This window comes from Vombatus ursinus, unplaced genomic scaffold (genome assembly GCF_900497805.2).
Source record: "Vombatus ursinus unplaced genomic scaffold, bare-nosed wombat genome assembly UNPS02014789.1, whole genome shotgun sequence".
NCBI lineage: Eukaryota > Metazoa > Chordata > Mammalia > Diprotodontia > Vombatidae > Vombatus > Vombatus ursinus.
Window position 1 is genome coordinate 8500080 of NW_020954567.1, and position 22382 is coordinate 8522461.

Consider the following 22382-nt stretch of genomic DNA (forward strand, 5'->3'; position numbering starts at 1 on the left):
ATCAATACTGTAAAACAAAGGACAATGATCCAATACTTAAGAGTCAGAGAATCCTGTGGAATGTAAGAAGGACATAGAACCACAACATGCTATTCCTGAGTTGTTCAAAAGAGAAATGAGAATTGTGAGAGTAGACTTTACGGCTACATAGCAAAAATAATAGGCAGAATAGGAAACTGGAAATATAATGACAAGTCTCACCAAAGAAAGAAAAGAGAAAACAATAGATTGGGAATGCAAATATATAGAAATAAAGGTTAATTTAAAAGAGGAGAAGCAAAAAAAACAATAATAATGAAAGAAAATATGCAAGCAAATACTCCTTTCAAAGGTAGGATGCATAGAAACAACCTAAAAATCATAAGGGTTCTCAGAAGACAAGACAAAAAACCTTAACATCATAATGTAGAAAATAATACAAGAGAACCGCCCAGAACTTATAAATACAGAAAATGAAATACCAATTGAAAGAATTCACAGATAACTTTAAGAAGAAAAAAAAAGATACGTGGAAAACTTGCCAACCCTCAATTAATTTTTTGTTTATCTCTTAAAATCAGCCATGTAGCAATGCTAAAGTGATTTTCCTAAAGCATAGGTCTGATCCTGTCAATCCCCTCCAACCCCCCTCTCATTAAACACCAAGGGCTTCCTATTGCTTCTAGGATCAAATTGGCATTCAAAGCCATTAATAACCTAGTCTCTTCCTACCTTTCCACTTTTCTCACCCCTTGCTTTTTGACATGTATTCTTTGATCGCATGTCTGTGTGTGCCTCTCATGCCTAGAAGTTCTTCTCTCCTCTTCTAGGACTACTGATCTCTCTGAATTCCTTTATGTCTCAGGCTAAAATCTCACCTTCTACAGGAAGTCTTCTCCAACCCTTTTTAATTTCAATGCCTTCCCTCTGCTAATTAGTTCTTATTTATATGGTATATAGCTTGCTTTGTATATAATTGTTTGCATGTTGTCTCCCCCATTAGATTGTGACCTCCTCAAAGGTTTATGCCTTTTTGTATCCCCAGTGCTTAGCACAGTGTTTGGCACGTACTGGCATTTAATAAATGTTTATTAAGTGATTGATTGATTGAATATTATCCTTAGATGGAAGGGAGAGGCTCCAAGCTTTATAGTTCGCTTTATTCTTTCATTTCCATTAGAAGATCCAGGCTTTTCCTTCAGTGTTAGACATTGGAAATCCATGGGGAAGGGGAGCATCCCCATTCATGCATTCCTCTAGAGCCCACAGCAACATACATTACTAACTTATTCTTCACTTTCCTTCTACTGGGAAGGAGAGGGGAGACTTTTCCACATCTGAAATGTGATACAGTTCAATGCTATAAACATTTATTAAGTAGCTACTCAAAATGACAAAAAGAAGAGAGAAAGAGAGACAGAGACAGAGAGACAGAGACAGAGAGAATGAGATTTTGTCCTTAAGGGGTTTATGTTGTACTGGGGAGATATACCATCACACAGGTAAAAGGTGATGTAAAGAGAAAAAGGGCAAGAAGGTTTCATGGCTGAGGTGGTACAGGAGCTGAAATCTAAAGGGAGAAGAGCATTTTGAGAGTCACAGATAAGGAAGGAGGGGATTCTTAGAATAGAACAGGTTATGTAAATGCACAGGGGTGGGAGATAGAATACCAAGTTCAGGGAGCAGCTAGTAGGCCAATTTGGTTGGAACACAGAAAACATGAAAGAGAATAAGACTTGACAATTAGTTAGATGTGGAAAGTGAAGTACAAAGAGAAGTCAAAGATGACTCAAAGTTTGCAAATCTGGGTGATTTAGAGGTTGGTAGTACCCTTTGCAGAGAAAGGGAAGTTAGCAGAAGTTACTGGGATAGGGGAAAGATAATGAGCTGTTAAGTTTGAAATGCTGATAGGACATCCAAGTGGAGATATCCATCAGGTAGTTTGCAATGCAGGGCTGGAGTTTAAGAGAAAGATAAGAGTGGAATGTATAGATTTGGGAGTCAGATGCATAAAGATGATAACTAGATCCATAGGCACAGATGCAATCACCAAGGGAAAGATTGTAGAATGAGGGAGGAAAAAAAAGAGGACTGAGGATGGAGAATTGGATGACACCTGTCCTTAGGAGGTGGGAGATGGATTCAGTCAAGGGTACCTGAAAGGAGCATTTAGATGGTTAGAAAGAGAATCGTTAGAGAGCACTGTCAAGGAAGCCGAAGGAGGAGAGCCTATGTAGAAGGTAGTCAGTAGTGTAAAAGGCTGCTGAGACATCAAGGAAGATGACTGAGAGAAGGCCTATGGATCTAGCAATAATGAGGTGATTATTAATCTTGAAAAGAACAGTTTCAGTCAAGTCATGGAGTCATAATGGAGATTGCAAGGAACTGAGTGAGGAAGTCATGGCAGAAAAAAATAGATATTTTTTCCTCCAGGAATTTGGGTGTGAAAGGGAAGAAAGTTATAGGATAATAACTTGAGGGGATGGTAGGAGCAAATTAAGGTTTTTCTAAGGATAGGGAAAACTCAGTGGGGAAAGGAAGGTAGGCATGGATATACCCAGAACCCCATCCCAATGGTAGACTGAGGAAGTATTATAAAGTCAGTGAAGTCACAGCCTCAGCTTTTCTTTGGCTTCCTCTCCCTCTCCCAATGGTTTTTCTACATCATCTCAGGGATCTAGTGACCTCATTAATACTGATTTTCATCTCTCTCCCCTCTCTGTCTCTTTAATCATTTCTTTGTCTTCTTCACTGATTCCTCATCCTTTTCTCTGCTCCATATTGTGGCTGTTCTTAGCTGACTTCTCTTCCTTTACACTCTCTCCCTTGGCAATCTCAGGCACTTTCAGAGGATTCCCAAATCTCCATTCCTAGTCCAAAGTCAACTTTGAACTTCAGACCTGCATCTCTAACTTCCTTCAAGATATCACAGTCTAAATGTCCCTCTAGTATCACAAACTCACCCTATCCCAAACTGGGCTCATTCTCCTTTCCCCAATCATCCCTCCCTACAGCAGTCCTTCTGACTATACTATTCCTGTCTGTGCCATCACTACTCACTTGTTCTCCCAGGGTTTTAGCCATAGCTTTATCTTTGGCTCTTCTCATCCACCTGGTCTAGAACAACAGTACTATTAGATGGATTAGGAACTGATTGAATGACTGGACTCAAAGAGTGATGGTTCAGGGTCAACCTGGAAGGAAGTTTCCAGTGGAGTACTTGTTCTAGGAATCTGGGTTTGGCCTCCTGCTGTTTAGCCTGTTAAGAGCTTTGGGTCATTTGCAAATCTGATCAACAAGCACAGATTTGCAGATGACACAAAGCTGGAAGAGATAAGTAACGCTCTGGAAGACAGAGTTAGAATTCAGAAAGATCTTGACCATCACACACTAGACTAATAGTGTCAAATTCAAGTAGAAACAGATCTCTACAGGGCCACGTATTAACTTAGAAAACTACAAATTAACATTATCTATGTTGTATTGCCCTTTTATTTGTTTTGTTAAACATTTCCTAAATTACATTTTAATCTGATTCTGGCAGTACTAGGGGGTTTTGAAGGTCACTTGCAGCCAACATATCATAAGTCTGATACCTTTGAGCTTCATCAAATGAGATAAAATTTAATAAGGATAAAGGTAAAGTCGTACCCTTAGGTTCAGAAGGTCAACTGCACAGGTATAATAGTCAGTTGATAAGCATTTATTAAGCACTTATCATGTACCAGGTACTGTGTCATTTGCTGGACACAAGTATAATACTGTAAAGGTATAATTAAGCAGTAATTCATCTGAAAAAGACCTTGGGGTTTTGGTGGACAGTGTGACGTAGCAGCCAAAACATAAAGAGCTAAAGTGATATTGGGCTGCACTAAGGGAGGCACGTCTTCCAGTAATAAGAAGGTGGTAATGGCTCTGTTTAATGTTAGAACATAAATGAAGTATTGTGTGCAGATTTGGGTATCATAGTTTAAGAAGGTCTTCAATAAGGGAGAGTGAATTCAGAGGGGAGTAGCCAGGATAGTGAAGGGTTATTTCCCTTGTTTCTTGAAGGCTTTCTTTATATCAAAATGTAGCATATCCCACCATTCTCAGATACCTTGGAAGAGGAGCAGAAATTCCCTCCTTTTGACTATTTCTTTCACACTTTAATTTCGAAGACATTCGAAAAAAGAACTCCCAGTTTTATTCAAAACAATTCAAGTACCACCTCCTACAAGAGTTTTTCCTCATTCATCAATGTACCACCTCACAGCTGCTGTTAATGCTCTATCCCTTGAACTCATTTTGTATTGTTTCATATATGTAGCCCAAACATGATACCTACTCCGACTTTATTCAGGTGCTCTCTCTCTCTCTCTCTCTCCCTCCCTCCCTAGTCAAGGTGGGAAGTCCAACCCCTTCTTTTACAAATGGGGAAACTGAGGCACAGAGAGGTAACCTGAGCAATAAAAAGCAAAGTCATTGTTAGAACTCCAAGTCCTCTGACACCAAAGGCGGTGCCTTTTCCACAGAAGACGGAAATGTCCGAAAAGACAGACATGACTACACAAGGAGCTCAGGGATGAACTCATATTTTCAAAAGGACTGTAACACTGCCAAGATGGCTGACGGAACTGGAGGCAGGCTGCTCAACTTCCATAGCAAAACCCTGAAGTTTGTAGGGATCAAATAACGATCAAGGAATCCAATGAGAAAGCATAGTAACTGGCTTCTACACCAGAACTGCACAAAATGTCAGTGCCCCAACACCTTCCACCAGCAAAATCAGCATCAGTGAAGGGTAATCTCTTAACACAATCAGAGATAGCTAGGGACATATGTAGCCTGCGATACTCTGTGTCTAGAGGCAATAGGAATAGAGGGCTTCCCTGAGAATAGCCAGATCAGAATGCTCCAGGGTAGGGTCTTTGGAAGCTCAAGGCAGGCAGTGACCAATGAACTAGAGGGCCTATCTCAGGCTCAGGGGCTCTGAGATTTCTAACACTCTGTCCTTAGATGCCAAAGAGGATAGCTGGCTCTGAGATGAATAAACCATAGAAAACTCCATCCAGTATCAAAAATTACTATAACTCACTGGCCCAAGAGTACTTAGACCAGAGAGATGATAACTATGAGTCTATACCTTGCCTTTCAGACATAAAATTTCTAGCTAGAGAATTGTTTATTATATTTAATGTAATAGAGGAAAATATTGTTTCAAATCATCCTATTCTCTGATTCTATACTTACCAAGTGAGCTTTCTTACCATAATTTGGTTTTTGCCTTTCTTTGTATCCGCAGCCTTTGGCACAGTGCTTGGTACATGACAAGCACTTAAGTGCTTGTTGGTTGAAAAATATTATGAATCTAATTCCTTAACGCAGCAGAGACTCAAATGAAAAAAAAAATTTCCACAAGGACTCTATGACTATATAGAAGAAAGAAAACAAGAGATAAAACATGAAATAAAAGCTCTACAAGAAAGAAAAATTGGAAGGAGAACAAATAAGTAACTCTGAAGAGAAACCTATAAAACTTACCCAAGAAATGGAATCTTTGAAAATTAGAATAGATCGAACAAAAATCAGTGACTCTGTGGAATAGCAAGAAATAATAGAACATCAAAAAATTAAAAAAAATAAAAGAAAATGTAAGATAGCGGCTATAAAATACAAATACTTGAAAACCCAGTCAAGGTGAGGTAATTTAGGAACCAATGGACTTCATGAAAACCATGATTTAAAAAAAGTCTGGATACTATATTTCAAGAAATCATAAATAAAAACTGCCCAGATCTCTTAGAACCAGAAGGTGAACACAGAAAGAATCCATTGATCATCTTCTTAAAGGAATACCCAAAGAAAAAGTTCATGTAATGTCATAGTCAAAATCCACTACAAACATCCAGAAAGAACAAATTCAAGCAACAAAGAATTATAGTCAAGATCACACAAGATTTTGCAGCTCCTACTGAAAATAATTTGGAGGGGGGAATGTTAAGAATATGTACACTTATGAGTAAATAAAAACAAATACAAAGAGGGAGAGTGCATTAATAATTGGAGAGATCAGGGAAAGTTTTACAACAGATGGGGAACCTGGGCCAAGTCATAAGGAAGATTATCCTTGAGAAACAGAGATGAGTCAAGCAGTACATGGCAATGCATGGAGGTGGGAGATGGCCAGTCAAGTTCAGGTAGTTGGTAGTTGGCTAGTTTGACTGAAACACAATGTACATGAGAGAGCAGTGTAAAATAAGTTTGGAAATGACTCTGTTACTTGTTTTCTCTATCAATGAGAATGATTTCCAATTGGAAAGGGTAAAAGACAAATGGTTGACAGAGAATGGAAAGCCAAGAGAAGTAGAAGGTGGTAAAATAGTCCAAGCTGCCGTCAATGAGTTCACCTCACTTACCCTGAACTAGTTATATCACAAAAGATACTGAATAAATGAATTTTTGGCAATTATCTTTGAGGAAGTATAGAAGTTCTTCACATTCTATCTCCTTTCCAAGTTGTTGGTCACCATCACCACTAGACTACTCTTCCTCATGCACAGAACTAGGGGTATCGTTCCCCTGTGGCTATCTATTTCCTACTGAGGAAAGGTCAGATTCATTCACCCAACATCCAAATTCCTCCACAGTCTTGTGCCTCCATATCTTTCCAACCTTGTCTCATATTGTTATTATTCATCTTCTCTGAACACACTCTGCACTTTTCTGTGTCCATACATTTGTTCATGCTGTTTTCTACCTCTGGAATGCTCCCCCTTCACCTCTTCGTCTGTTGAATTTCTACCCATGCTTTAAAAGCCAACTCAAGTACCACCTCCTCCATGAAGTCCTCCTGATTCTTCTAGTTGATGATATGTGACCTTTCCCTTATATACATCACATAGCATTTTATTGCTGTCATTAATTTGTAGAAAGCAGTATTTTCCAGGATCTTTCTATGACTATAATGTGCCATGGAAGCCTTGCTTGCTCTGACTGGAGCGAAAGACTAGACTGGCATTTGGGGACATGGTGGAGTTAGTGGTGATGCTATCTCAGCATGGGCTCTGAATGGACTTCTAGAGGGATTTTCCAACAGTAATTGGGAAGAAAATGGAAAATTGGATGAGTACTACTGTTGGTTTTTCCACATGTGCTCCAAAGAGATGAATGACAAAAATTAAGGTCCCATTAATACAAAAATATTCATAGCAATACTTTTTACTAAGTATAAATTATCTACATTTCAGCAAATATATACTATAGATAATAATAGCTAGCATTTATATAGTGCTTTAAGGTTTACAAAGTACTTTATACATGTTATCTCATTTGATCTTTAAGACTGTCCTATAAGGTGCTATTATTCCCATTTTACTGATGAGGAAACTGAGGCAAAAAAAGACTCAGTGGTCTTACTACTAGTATATATCTCAAGGAGATTAATGACAAAAATTAAGGTCCATAAATACCAAAATATTCATAGCAGCACTTTTTGTGGCAGAAAAAAATTGTGAACAAAGTATGGGCCCATAAACTGAGTAATAGAAAAGTAGATTATGGCATATTAGGGTAATGGAATATTATTGTACCATAAGGAATGGTAACTATAAGGAATTCAGAGAAGCATGAGGAAACTTGCATGAACTGACCAAGAGCAAGGAAAGCAGAAATAGAAGACCATGCATGAGGACTATATCAATGTACATGAAAATGATAGTAAGCAATAACGACGGTGTTGGTTCCAGATGACTGCTGTTAAATCATGCCTCCTCTCTGTCAAGAAATGGCAAACCACAGGAGTGGCATGTTGCACGCTCTGTCAGACTCAATTACTGTTTGGGATGGTTTTCAACTCCACTGGTTCGGTTTTAATTTCTGGTAAGCATAAAATGTTGGGTGGGTGTTTTGGGGACAGGGTAGTTGCATTGAAACAGAAAGTATCCATCAAACATGCTTTTAAAAGCAGGGGAAAATGGCAGACATAAAAGTCAATTAAATTAAAAGAACAATGAAATACTTAAACCCATTAAATTACAAAAGATAAAGATTATACAAATGAATGGAGGGTGGACTGTGGAGAAACCAATATAATATTACATTTCTGGTGAAGCATTGAATTGTCGCAACATTTTGGGACAGTATTACAGTAAGAGCTATAAAGCCCTTCATACCCTTTGACTCAGTGATCCCACTAGTACTATTACATCTGAAGACTATTATCAACAGGGATACAAGGACCAATAAGTACAAAAACATTACTTGTAAACAGAAAAAAAAAATAAACAAAACCCTGGAAACAATTCCTGTATCCAACAACTGGAGAACAAATGAGTAGTGTTATATAAATGTAATAGATAATTATTGTCCTATATGAAATCACAAACTGAAAAATACAAATGGATATAGGAAGACTTGCAAGAGGGGATGCAGAATTTTAAAAAGCAGAATAAGAACTATAATAAACTACATCATTTTTCTCTTTCCTTTCAAAATATCCTACAAAACAGGTAATTCTCCTTCCATTGGATTTACACTGAATCATAGAATTTTAGATTTGGAAGGGCCCTCAGTGACCAGCTGGTCCAACCATATTTGAAAAGAGACTCACATACACAAAAAGAACTTTTAAATTGATGAGCTGGTAACAAGTCAATTTTACTCTTTTCAGGAAATGTATTTATTATTATTAATCTTATTTATTATTGTTATTAACAACACAGAAAGGTTATCCTTGAGAAGCCTCAACTTAGTGATAAAAGACAGATTATGGCATGAGCTGGTTGAAACTGCTACACATCAGGGCAGTCTGAAGAAATTTAGCACCTGATGTCTAGCATTAGAAATTCCCATATTACAAATACAGACTTCAAAATATCTTTGAGAACTTGAGTAATAAACTTCAGTTTATTGAAATGGGATTGTTCAATATTCCAAACAGAACATTGATTCATAAGAACTTAAGAACATTTTAAATTGATGTTACCATACCAAATATTTATAACCTCCAAGCTATGTTCAAAGAAAAGCTTTCAAAAATAGAGACCTCACAGAAGAAATTCTAATTGTGTGGGAACAAATCATCTTGTCTGCTATTGGGTTTGTCCAGAGTTTGTTTTCAGTGAGTCCATAGAAGCTTATTGAAACCTATAGAAGGTGAGCTTATATCCTAATACTTCTATTTAATTACAAAGAAAGATATAAATGAATAACATCAGGGTCGTGAATTGTTCCAGGCCTTTTTATCTCTAAATTGTGTTAAATCAGAAGAGAAGAAGGAGATGATGATCTTAAAGATTTTAAAGAGAAAATGGTGGCTCTGTATGGTGAGGAAATTGGGCTTCCTGAAATCAAAGCTCAAAGCATAGAGCAAGTTTACAACAATTAACAATTAACAAATAATAGTAGTTTTAACATACAGTTTGGGAAGAGTAAAATGGATGATAACATCATAACAAAGATCTACACAATTTGAATGAAATACAGGGCCCATGACCCAAAGGCAGCTATAGATATAGCTACATAAAGTTATCTATATCTATATAGAAAGATGAACACTTTTTCGTCAAAAAGGAGGAAGAGGACTCATAAGATTCTCAGAGCATAGGATAAAATAGTTAAAATTTTTATGGAAATACTTGGGAAACAAATAATCATTACTTTGTTGAGCAATAGTAAAGGCTGGCAATAGGTATATGCCACTTGATTTGTCAAATGGAACCAAATGTAATTTTGTTCCTGATTAGGTCAATGGTATGGCTAAAATTCAAGTGGGAAATCAAATGACCCTCCATGGTTATCAACTAAATCAACCTACCCAACAATCCATGAACGAAAGACGCTTGAGCACTTGTGGCTGAGCGGATTTGTTTATAGAAACAGATGGGTTTATGATGGAAATTCAGGATAGGGTCATTGTTACCAGACATTACAGAAAGTTTATCATTAGAGAGTCCAGATTTGTCCATCAGCATAGATAGTATGGGAAATTGGTGGAAACTGTGCAACATATCAGTTTAGGTTGCAGAAATTTAGCACCTGGCACATAACTAGAAAGACACAGTCGGGTGGACAGAATTACACACCAAGAGCTGACTATCCTTCATAAATTAAAACGCAACAAGTCTCTATACAATAAACATAGAACCCAACCAATTTTTAAGAAGTCAGCAAAGAGACCGTACTGCAACCAGAGTATTATCACAGATAAAAATTGTTGTCTACAGTTACCTGGACACTACAATTGATCCATAAAATTTAAGAACGCTCCAAGTAGATGTCACCATACCAAATTCTTGTTATCTCCAAATTATGTAGAATGAAAAGTGTTAAAAATATAGAGAGCTAGTAAAGGAAAACAAAACTATATAGACATAAAGTGAGGTATGTATCATTCCTTTCATACTATTTGCCAGTGGGGCTGTCTTGAAAATGCTTTACGTGAGCCAATAAAAGATAAATATATATCCCAATATGATGAGTGGCTGAGTTTCTAGTATTGTCATTCATAAGCCCCTATTGGTATGCTCTCCATTGATAATTAGCCACTAACCTCAATTAACTTTTAGCAAAGGGCATTTACTAAGCATATATAGTAAGAAGAGTGGATACAAAACATTAGCCCCAATCCAGGAGTGCACTCTTTTCTTGTGTACACAAGGTCTCAGGGGAGAGTGACTCAAACTTGTAGTAAAGCAGCAGGAAGTTATATAAGTAGGGACACATGTGGCAAAGAGGTACCTCACAGCTCTGGGTGAATGGAGGTCCTTTTCTCCCTTTGTAGAATCCTCATCAGGTTACCTTGAGCTATACCTCTCTTCCGGGCTTTGATAGTTAGTGACTTTGTATGGTTCATAGCTGACACCTTTGGTGGCTTTCTTTCTGTATTCTTATTTGTGTTTGTCCATAATGCGTCTCTCTGTGCTCCTATCTGGATATGTTATCTCCTACTGGTCTAGTATTTCTTATACCATGATAGGTGGTTGGTAGTGGGGTGGGGTGGGGAGGGGAGGATATAATAACGCCTTCTTCCCTTTTTGTTGTCCTTTGTTGTTCTTTGATTATCACTGGAATACTACAGACCACCTGAACAAAAAGAGGAAATGGATGAAGACCTTGGGATACAGGTCCCAACCCTGGTATGAGACATGATGTAGTAGTGATGGGGGACTAAAGTTATCCAGACCTCTTCTAGATCTCTCTCTCTCTCTCTTTCTCTCTCTCTCTCTTTCTCTCTCTCCCTCTGACAAAAGCAGATCTGTGAACAATTTCTTGGCTTGTCTTAGTGATAATTTCATCCTTCAAAAGGAAGAAGAAAAAAAAGGAGGGAAATTCTCTTTTTGATCTGATTTTTATTATCAGGAAGGAAGGCTTGAATATTAAGGTGGAAATAATGAGAACTTCTGGGGGGAAGTGACAATTCCATTCTAGAATTTGAGATAAAGAGAGGAAATCTGGGAATAGTGTAATATGTACCCTAGATTTGGGGAAGGCAGATTTCAAAGAGTTAAGAGGAAATATGGGTAGGCTCACATAGACTAAAATACTTTGGTGAAGTTATCCCTTTAGGTATGGGAGTTGCTCAAGAAAATTTTGAAGCCTCAAAGTAAACACTTCCAGTGAGAGGGAAAAATGGAGTTTGTCTGAAAAGACCAAAATGGAAGTATAGAAAACTCACTGAACAACTTAGACTTAAAACAAAAATGTTTAGAAGATGAAAGCAAGTCTAGGTAACAGAAGATCAGTGTAAGGGCATGGCAAGATCCTGTATTAATAGTGTGAGGAAGGCTTATGTGTGTTACAAGGTAAGGTGGTGAAGGAAGCCAAGGACAACAAATATGTTTTTTAAAAGTTATATTGGGGAAAAAGGAGGAGCAAAGAAGATATAGGATCTTTTCTTGGGATGGATGGGATAATGTTAACCAACAACAGAGCTGCTCAATTCTCATTTCCTTTGTTTTCTCTGAAATGAAGGATGACCTGTATGCTGGAATTGACAGAATCATAACGACTCACTGATGCCCAAGATAAGTAAGTAAAGAGGAAGAGAGCACACTTAGTAATCCCAGATGAATTCAAGTTACTTGGCCCAGATGTACTAGACTCTTGGGTCCTGAGGAAGAGACAGATGTGATTATTGGTCCACCTTCAGTGAAATTTGAGAGGTCATGCCAAACAGGAGAGGTCTCACAAGATTGGAGAAGAGGAAATGTCTCAATTTTCCAAAAAAAGGAAAAAAAGAAAAGAAAGAGAATAGATCCTGCAAACTATAGGCTCATGAGCTTGACTTTGATTTCTGGGAAGGTTCTTGGACAGATCATTAAAGACATAGCTGGTAAACATCTAGAAAGAAAAGCAGTGATTACATAGAGCCAACATGGCTTCATCAAGACCAGATGCTGCCAAAATAACCTTGTTTCATTAAAAAAAATTCTCATTTTCTTTTTTGGTAAGATTACTGTGCTCATAAATGAGAAAAATGTTATGAAGACAGTTTTCCTAGATTTTAGAAAAGTTTCTGATAAAGTATGTCATACTAGTCTTATAGAGATGAAGAGATAAGTATTAATAACAACTAGCATTAATACAGCACTTTAAGGTTTGCAAAGCATTATACATATGCATATGTGCACACATACACACATATGTTTGTGCATATATTGTATATATTTATGTATATTTATATGCATATGTATATGTGTGGTATGTATTGTATGTATATGTATATATCTATGTATGTATGTATATGTGTGTATGCATAACTATGTCTGCACATATCTGTATATGTGCATATTTTATGTGTGTATAAAATTTATCTTTTTTTGATAGGATATTTTTAGAAATTTGTACATATGCTTAGCAAAGTGCCTGGCACATAGCAGGCTATATATAAATGCTAATTCTCTTCCTCCATTCTTTCTTTCCCTCACCTTAAAAAATATTTTATTTTTTTAATTACACATAAAAACAATTTTTAACCTTCATAGTTTACAATTTTGAGTTCCAAATTCTCACCCTCCTTCTTTCCCCCCTCATTAAGGAGGCAAGCAATTTTATAAAAGTTACACATGTGCAGTCATGCAACTCTCCCTGTTTGAGAGATGAGGCTTTTATCAGAGAAACTTGCTGTAAAAAAATTTTCCCCCCAGTTTTCTGCTTTCCTTCTAGTCTTGGCTGTATTGGTTTTTGTTTATGCAAAATCTTTTTAATTTAATGTAATCAAAATTATTCATTTTACATCCTGTAATGTTCTTTATCTCTTGTTTGGTAATAAATTCTTCCCTTATCCATAGATCTGACAGGTAAACTATTCCATACGTACCTAATTTGCTTATGATATCACTTTTTATGTCTAAATCATGTTTCCATTTTGACCTTATGTTGGTATATGTTGTGAGGTGTTAGTCTATACCTAGTTTCTGCCACACTGCTTTCTAGTTTCCCCAGAAGTTTTCATCACATAGTATGTTCTTATCCCCAAAGTTTGGGTCTTTACATTTATCAAACATGAGATTATTATGGTCATTTCCTACTGTGTATTGTGTGCCTAATCTATTCTACTGATCCACCACTCTATCTTAGTCAGCACCAGATTGTTTTGATGATTACTTCTTTGTAATATAGTTTGAGATCTGGTATGTCTAGACTACCTTTCTTCACATTTTTTCTCCTTTTATTACCTTGATATTTTGACCTTTTGTTCTTCCAGATGAATTCTGTTATCATTTTTTCTAGCTCTATAAAATGATTTTTGGTAATTTTATTGGTATGGCACTGAATAAGTATATTAATTTGGGCAGAATTGCCATTTTTATTATATTGGCTCAGCCTACCCATGAACAATTAATATTTTCCCAATCATTTTTATTATATTGGCTCAGCCTATCCATGAACAATTAATATTTTTCCAATTGTTTAGATCTGTCCACATACTGAGAAGAGGTTATAGGAAAATTCCTTAAATATTTAGCTGACAGTCTTGATTGATTGGTTCAATTAAGGTGTCTGCACCTTCTGTTTTTAATTGGGATAGGCTTGGAGCCCTGTCCTTACATGAGGAAGAACTCTCTAATAATTAGAACTATCTTAAAATGAAACAAGTTGCCTATAAGATGGTGAGATCCCTGTCATGGGAAGCATTGAAATAGAGGCCAAATAATCATAGGGGCTAGGATAATAGAGCTGCAGAGCTGGAAGGCACCTCACAAGGGTCTAATCTAATCTAGTACAGTCCATTTCTTGGATGAGTCTTGGCTGTCCAGTATTCCATGTAGCCATCCACCCTCTGCTTGAAGACCTTCAAATTCCCAAAATGTTTGCTTCCATACCCTGCATGGTTTAGGGAGTAATTGTGCATAGGATCTGGACTAGATGACCTTTCAGGTTCCTATGAACTGCAAGCTTCATTGATTTGAAAGCATCCTCCTCCTACCACCAATTCAAATTGATTAATCCTGACTTTGGACATGTAACCCAAGAACATAATCTATGTAACACAATCTCTCATAAGGAACTTTCACCAAATCTTAGAGTTAGAGAAGACTTTAGGACTTTAATATCTGTCCTGGACCACAACAAAAATTCTGTCTACAACATATCCACCATAGAACTGCTCATTTAGCATCTTGTACAGTCAGTGTTATGCTGGAGCCAGCTCTAACCAGCTCCTGAGAGCTGATTGTTAAACTCTCAGCTTGAGCATTTAAGCCTCAGAAATTAGCAAAAGCTACAAATCAGAGCTTGATTTATTATTTTTTTTTTTGCTATTGATTTTCTAGACTTGAGAAAGTGATAAAGAAAATGTTAGTAATGCAGGTTAAACTTAAAAATATAGCTTGTGTACTGTTTTCCCCCCTAGAAAGTTGGTGGTTACACATTTACCAGAATACTATCTCTTATCTCTTCCTGCTATCACTTATCTCTTCCTGTTCTGAAATTTTTTCTCTGCCATCCAATTCATTTTATTTGTATAATAAGTGCAAATGATGAATCTCCCCAAATGGTCACATGTATTCAGATTTGCACTATTTGAAGTTATAATTATATAAAATACAGTATGGTTCCAGCTCAATGGAAATATGCAGTGCATATTCAAATAAAATGACCACTTCAGGGGGTTCATTGTTCACTCTGACTGGGATCTAGTTATAGTCAGTTATCCCTGCCTATTCCAACTTATACACTTCATGTATTAGTTGACAAATTTTCATAACATGACTGGCTTCCTTGGACCATGCAGTAAGCTACCTCGCTCGCCTATTAATTTCTATGGGCTCAGGGAGGGCAAACTATTTTCTATATTGCCTGAGACAAATATAGTTGGAAGATGACTTCAGTGGAGGGAGGTCATATCACGCACTCCAAAACCCAGTAATTTTTGACTTACCATGCCATTGCTGAAAAATCAAGGCTTGAGTGCATTTAGACAACCTTCCAGGGTAGGGGACAGTCACAAATACCAACATAGTTGAGTTGGTTTCGGCGCCACCTACTGGGAGAAATAGGAGGGGAGGGCACATGAGACAGAAGACAGAGCTAACTGCTCGCTAGGATGATAATAGTTAATGGTTATAGCCTTTTAAACTTTTCAAAGCGCTTCACATATGTTATACATCTGAGGTTTCCAAAGACCTGGTGAGATAGGCACAAGCAGGTATTGCTTTCCTCATTTTACAGAAGTGGAAACCATGTATCTATTTTGTAGGTATCTTATGGTATACTTGTTCTTTTCCCTGTTAGAATGTAACTTGAGGGCAGAGACTTTTTTGCTGTTTATTTGAATCCTCAGAGATTAGCACAACCTCTGGCACTTTAAGATGTGGATTAATTGATTGGGCAGTCAGTTTTCCATCCACTACATAATTCATGCTGACTGACTCTTCTCTTCTGTATCTGCATGCTTTATCTTTTAAAAAATTAATATTTTTATTTATTTCTTTAAATATTTCCCATTGTAAATTTTTAACATTCATTCAAAAAAATTTTGAGTTCCAAATTCTCTTCCTCCCTCCTGCCCCTCGCCACCCCTTGAGAATTTTGAAAAGTATGCTTCAATCTGCCCTCAGAGTTCATCAGTTCTCTCTCTGGAGGTAGATAGCATTTTTCATCATGAGTCCTTTGAAATTGTCTTGGATCATCATATTGATTGGAGTATATGTTATTCCTTTGACTGGATGCTCTCTCCCCTCATTTCTATCAATCTGTGATATTTTCTTCATAAATCACAAAGCAGTGATGAGTAAGACAGATTTTAAGGTAAAATTCTAGAATCAGAAGTTAGGAACCACTTAAAGAACAGAGACATCTTGGAGCAAACGCTTGCCTTCTATAGGCAGAGGGAGAAGGTAGTTAAAACTCTTCACCAACTTTCACAGATCTCCTGCAGCAATAATTCAGCAGCTTTGGTCCATTCTAGGCCATCTCTTTCTTAAGGGTTTGAATTGGTAGAGATAGCTGATGAGAAGACTAGCCTGCAACACTCTATCTCTAGTCTCTGGACTTGAATCACCAAATGACTATAAAAGCCTCTTTCTCTCTCTGCATGTTGAATCTCTCTCGCACACAGATTTAACACATGTAAGTTGTTTTGCAAACCTTAAAGCACTATATAAATTCTAGCCATTATTATATTGTTATATTATTGTTATTATTACTTCTACTATTATTATCTCACCTAATTTAAGTTTTTTTCTTGAATTTTTTTGAAACTACTAATTCCTATTATTTTTTTTTGACCAAAGAAGAAATGAAATCGATAGTTTAGGACTGAAAGAGAGGTCTAAATTATACTGGGCAATTTCAGAGTTGGAAGTAGGGGTTGGGAAGGACAACGTTAATTGGAGAGGGAATGACAGAAGGTCAGTCTGTGGAACAGGGTTTTGTTCATGATTACAAATCTCCTCTCTTCAAGACAAACCAGCAATCGTCAAATGTTTATTAAGAAGCTTCTATGTTCCAGCCACTGTGGTAGGCACTGGGTCACAGAGACACAAAATGAAACAGTCTCTGTCCTTAAGGAACTTACATTCTATCAGGGGAGATGCATACATGCAGATATAGATGCAAATACATATAAAATAAATCCATGTTAATGGGGGGCAGTGAAGAGTAGGAAGGCACTAGCAGCTGGGAGAGGGTCAGAAAAGGCCTCATGCTTGAGGCTTATGTTTGAACTGAGCTTTGAAAGAAACTAGGAGCTCTAAGAGGCTGAGAGTCAAGATCATAAGATAAAACATATTCAGAGGAGGAAGGTACTTTAGAAGACATCTAGTTCAAACCCCCTCATTTTACACATGTACAGAGACCTAGAGAGGTTAGTGATTTACTCAAGGTCTCAGATTTGAACCTGGGTCCTCTGGCTCCAAATCCAGTTTTCTGTCCATGACATCATGGTGTTTGTCCATTTCATGACTTATCATTTACCTCTTCCCTCACCCAACCCTTTAGGCTCACAAGGTAGAAACTTAACTTTCTTCCATTCCAGTGAATCCTAACTTTACAACTGAAGTAGGAACTTGCCTCTTCCTGAAATGGAGGCATCATGGGAAATGTTACTATTAACCCTAACTCGTGTTATAGTGTATTTATCCACACCACTCATCTCCTTCTCAAAGTTCCAGGATAGGGATTGTTCCATTTTATCTTTGAACTCCTAGCACCTAACCTAGTGCTTGATACATAGTGGGTGCTTGTTCAGAGCTCACTGATGGATACCATGGAGTCAGTTGCCCTGATCGGGGGTTGCCTCATGCCACCCACTACATCAAGGCCTGGCTACAGCCGTGCTTCACTTTAGCCTTGTCATCTTCCTACTGGCTGCCTTGCCACCACCTTGTCCCTTCTGCACTGCTCCTCCTTCCAGTTCATCAATAACCAAATGGATTCTGTCATTGCTCCTGGAAAGGATGTGTCATTCTATTCCCTTAGGGAACCACTTGCCACCTCTGTCACTTTCCAAAACAAAATACCCTTCATTGGTCACCACTTCCTCATACATGGTCCAGGGCTGTGCTGTGGCCAGCTTGAACTGATAAATTTTCTGTGTGAGCATTTACAATTGAAAATCGGCAACTGTTACAAATCAGAGCTTGATTTCTTATTCTGTTGATTGTCACCGAGTCTAGACTAAAGGAATTAATAGAGAAATGTTCCTAATACAGATTAAATTTAAAGATGCGTACATTTTTTTAAAAAAGAGCTGGTCATTAGGCTTTTACCAGCATACCACTGGCTGTCTCCCACTGTCAGAATGTTAAGCTCTTTGGGAGTACAGACAGTCTTTGCTTTTATATTTATATGACATTTAGAACAGTGCTAGACACATGATAAGTGCTTAATAAGTACCTTTTCTTCCCTTCCGTCCTCCCTTCTCCCTTTCTTTCCTTACTACCATCCCTCCCTCTTTTTCTTCCTTCTTTTCCTCCATCCCTTCCTCCCTTCCTTCTTTCTCTCCTTCCTTCCTTCCTACCATCCCTCCCTCTTTTTCTTCCTTCTTTTCCTCCATCCCTTCCTCCCTTCCTTCTTTCTCTCCTTCCTTCCTTCCTACCATCCCTCCCTCTCTTTCTTCCTTCTTTTCCTCCATCCTTTCTTTCCTTCCTTCCTCTCAGCTATTATTGAAGCCAATGAAAGCCACAGCTTGAATCCTTATATGCATATACATCACACATTTATTTAACAAATTTATCAAACACTAACTGCAGGCAAGGGATTATTCATCTATTTCATTCCATTTGTTGTCTGGAAACTATACTCCCTAACCCTGGCCACTCATTTAAAAATAGCGTACTATTGAACAAAAGGGGCAGATACATTATGAAATTATGAACATATCAGAACAAAGTCATCATGACTACTGGGAAAAAACCACTTAAGATGCTTACTCTCCTTAGGGTGGGCTACAGACATCTTTTCATAAATGAAGGATAGCATGTTTTGTCCCTATAAACAGACACGATTTTGCAGGATATGATCATTTTCTCAGGTGGCTAGTAGTGCAGTGGATAGAATGCTGGGCCTGGAGTCAGGAAGATTCATCTTTCTGAATTCAAATCTGGCCTCAGACATTTACTAGCTGTGTGACCCTGGGCAAGTGACTAAATGTTATTTGCCTCAGTTTCCTCATCTGTAAAATTTGCTGGAGAAGGAAATGGCAAACCACTCCAGTAACTTTGCCAAGAAAATTCCAAACTAGGTCACAAAGAGTCAGACATGACTGAAAATGACTGAACAGCAGCGAATTGTTATCTCCATTGTAAGGAAAATGATTCATATTTATAGGACTGTGTACCTTTTCTCTATATTTAGATTATTTGCACTCCTTCCTTTAATTTGGACAAAAGGAGCGTAGGCAAGCATACAACCAATAAACAAGTATTACCACCAAGACCCCTCTCCTTTATTATTCACCTCAGCAGCTAATGATGCGAAACATCAGGTTGATATTTAAAAATCATCATGATAAGGTTATATTATGAAACATAACAAAAGAAACTTATTGCATCATAGTTTATTATTGCAAAATAGTAAAGATTTTTCACTGGTGACTTCACAGGGTTTTAAAAGTCGCCAACCTTGAAACGGTTCATCTCATCTCTGACCAACTTTCCAAATGCTTCAAGTTCATGACTGAAAATCACTTTCCTGGAAAAATGAGTACAACACATTGAGACTATTAATAGCCTATGCCAATGAGGGCATCTGGGCTAAAAATTACCCAAATTCAGGTATTCTGGAGTAACAATCAAGATTCCATTTGTGATCAACAATGCTTTAATTCAGTTGGGTACTAATAACCTTCAATATTATTTTTCCACGTTAATGTAATCAATCAGAACTATCGTCTTATTTTGTGGTGGGAAAAAATAAACTAGAAAACCTCATGGACAAAACCCCAGCTTCTACTAGATAAGAGGGAAAAAGGCAACAGTGGAAAAATCTTTTGAAGTCTGACATTTAAAATAACTATAAAACAGACAACCAGTGCTAAAGCTACTACTCTTTGAGGACTCAAAGGGTATTGCTCTGCTTTTGAATGCATAATATCTACCCCAGCTCTAGTAAATATCACAACCGAAGAGTTCTAATCGAACAGTAATGCTTTGATTCCATGACTTGGGGACGAAACGGATGAACCGGGAAAAGATGGGAGGGTTGAAAAAATTCTTGACCTGTCCTTTAGGATTAACATTTCCCACAAAAATCTGAAAATAAAGAATAAGAAAAGAATTAGTGCTAGAAAGGCATACAGAAAGATATACAGAGACACTCCTTATGCCCTTTAATTTAGATGGGGAGTTTGCAGCACTTCCTGTTCCTCCCCCTCCTCCTTGTAGAATAAAGATGCTTTTGTGACCTCATCATAGACTTTGCCTGGGCATGTGTTTTCTAGGTTGAGACAGAAGATGAAGGAAGCTAATAAAGAGGAAGGGTAGGTAGCTAGAGCTTCAGTAAAGACATTTCTCCAGTTAGGAAACGTTAACTTGTCTTGTTTGTTTGTTTGTTTCAAAATTGAAACTGCAATTAAGATAGCACAATGTTGGGTTTAGGGCTGGAAGACTTGAGTTCAGGCCATAGCTCTGCTGCTTACAAGCTATGTGATCTTGAACAAGTGATTTAACCTCTGTGAGCCTCAGTTTTCTCATCTGAAATGGAGGATAATAATAGTTGTACTATCTCTTAGTTTTGTGGGGAAGACCAAATGAGATAATGATGTAACTATAAATAGCTATGTGACTGTTGGCTGTTATTAGCCAGTGCCTAGCAGTATGCCAGGCTATATGAATAAATGAAGGAATGTCCTGTTTCCACTACCAGAGCTCCTTGAGGGCAGAGATTTCTTTGTATCCCAATACTTAACCTATTGCCTAGCTCATAGCAAAGCCTTGATCTGTAAATGTTTGTTGATGACATGTATTTTTCCCTTTCTGGGAATGGCTACCCTCACTGCTGGCAATTGCCAATTCAACCTTTGGGTAGGACCTCTAACACAAGGAACCAGTTAAGTAAGCTGTTCATGACACAGGAAGAAATTAGAGGCATGATATAGCAGGTCAGCTTTAAGGAACCCTGGTTTCCCACACCCTGTACCAGAGGACCTTCCTTGTTGCTTCAGAATCAATACCACACAAAAGTTTATCATCAGGGTATATAGAATTTAATTAAATAATAAAAATCCCCAGAATAATTAGTGACAATATTAATAATCTCAAATCCTAATACTTTTATTCAGATACCAAAAGCAGTTACACTATTCACTTGTGCACTAGTCTGTGGAACTTTTGACCTTTGTCAAAATGCGAGCAGTTTTGCAACATTTCCATTCACATCCACTTCAGGAAGATGTATGTGTGTGTGTGTGTGTGTGTGTGTGTGTAAATAAAACATATATATCTCAAGTAGCATAGTGATTTATTGCAAAGTCTTTTTAATTTGATTTTCACCAAATGATATCAAAAAGAATGATTTTTATATAATAATAATAATAATAATACTAAATCTTCAAACACTATTTTTGGGAGGGGCAAGGCAATTGGGGTTAAGTGACTTGCCCAGGGTCACACAGCTAGGAAGTATCAAGTGTCTGATCTGAGATCGGATTTGAACTCAGGTCCTCCTGACTCCAGGGCCACTATGCCACTGTGCCACCTAGCTGCCCCCATCTTCAAACATTATTACCCCTCCAAATAAAAATGGTCTTTATCCAGTTCACAATTGGACCAATCTAAATATAGAAAGTGCCAGTAACTAACTGTGTAAACTTGGACCAATCACTGACCTCTAGTTGGCTTCTCAGTTAGCTTGTGTTTAAAATGCAAGGGTTAGACTACATGACTTCCAGGTTTCCTTCCAGCTCTAAAATTCAGTTTCTAACCCAAACCTAGAGTTATAAGGCCAGGCAATGGTGTCAGAGGGATTTAGATATCACTTTCCCAAGTCCCTATCTTAGGGATTGCATTATTATCTCTTTGCTAAGACATCACATGGTACCTTCTCCGTCATGGACGACTTGTCCTTATAAGGTTTCCATTCTGTGCCGTGATCACTGTAGAAGATAGCATAAGTCATCACGTACATTTCACTTGAGAGAGACTTGGCTCCTTGGGTTACAATCGCTGTTATTTTCTTGGTTTTGAGCAGGTCTATCTGCAGCCACTGCCTGTTGTTCTTTGACTAAGAAAGTTAGAAAGACACTTTGGTGAGACGGTTTGATGAGACGAGAGCTTTTAGATGGACAATATTTACAGACGTGGATCGTAAAGGGAAAGATAAAAGGATGGGGGATTCTTTGTGGGCTATTTCAGATGGATCGTGGATTCATAGAAGACTTTAGGGCATATGATTTCTGTCTTGAAATAGCTGAAAAGCTGGCACAGGGAAGAGGGATTAGACATTCTCAGAGGAGAATAAAGAACAATGGGTAGATGCTG

At 37.6% G+C, this 22382-nt stretch overlaps 1 protein-coding gene across 5 annotated transcripts in view; it reads right to left on the bottom strand.

The window, feature by feature from the left end:
* Positions 1-19446: 19446 nt before the first annotated feature.
* Positions 19447-22382, bottom strand: part of F5 (coagulation factor V) — a 79434-nt gene continuing 76498 nt past the window's right edge. For 4 of the 5 annotated variants that reach the window (XM_027868575.1, XM_027868573.1, XM_027868574.1 and 1 more), the window contains exons 25-26: positions 21943-22125; positions 19447-20156 (exon numbers count right to left, since the gene is read on the bottom strand). In XM_027868575.1, coding sequence (XP_027724376.1) covers positions 20010-20156; positions 21943-22125 — 330 coding nt within the window. In that variant the 3' untranslated portion in view covers positions 19447-20009. The remainder of the gene's footprint in view (positions 20157-21942; positions 22126-22382) is intronic. The other variant, XM_027868572.1, reaches the window with a different exon arrangement.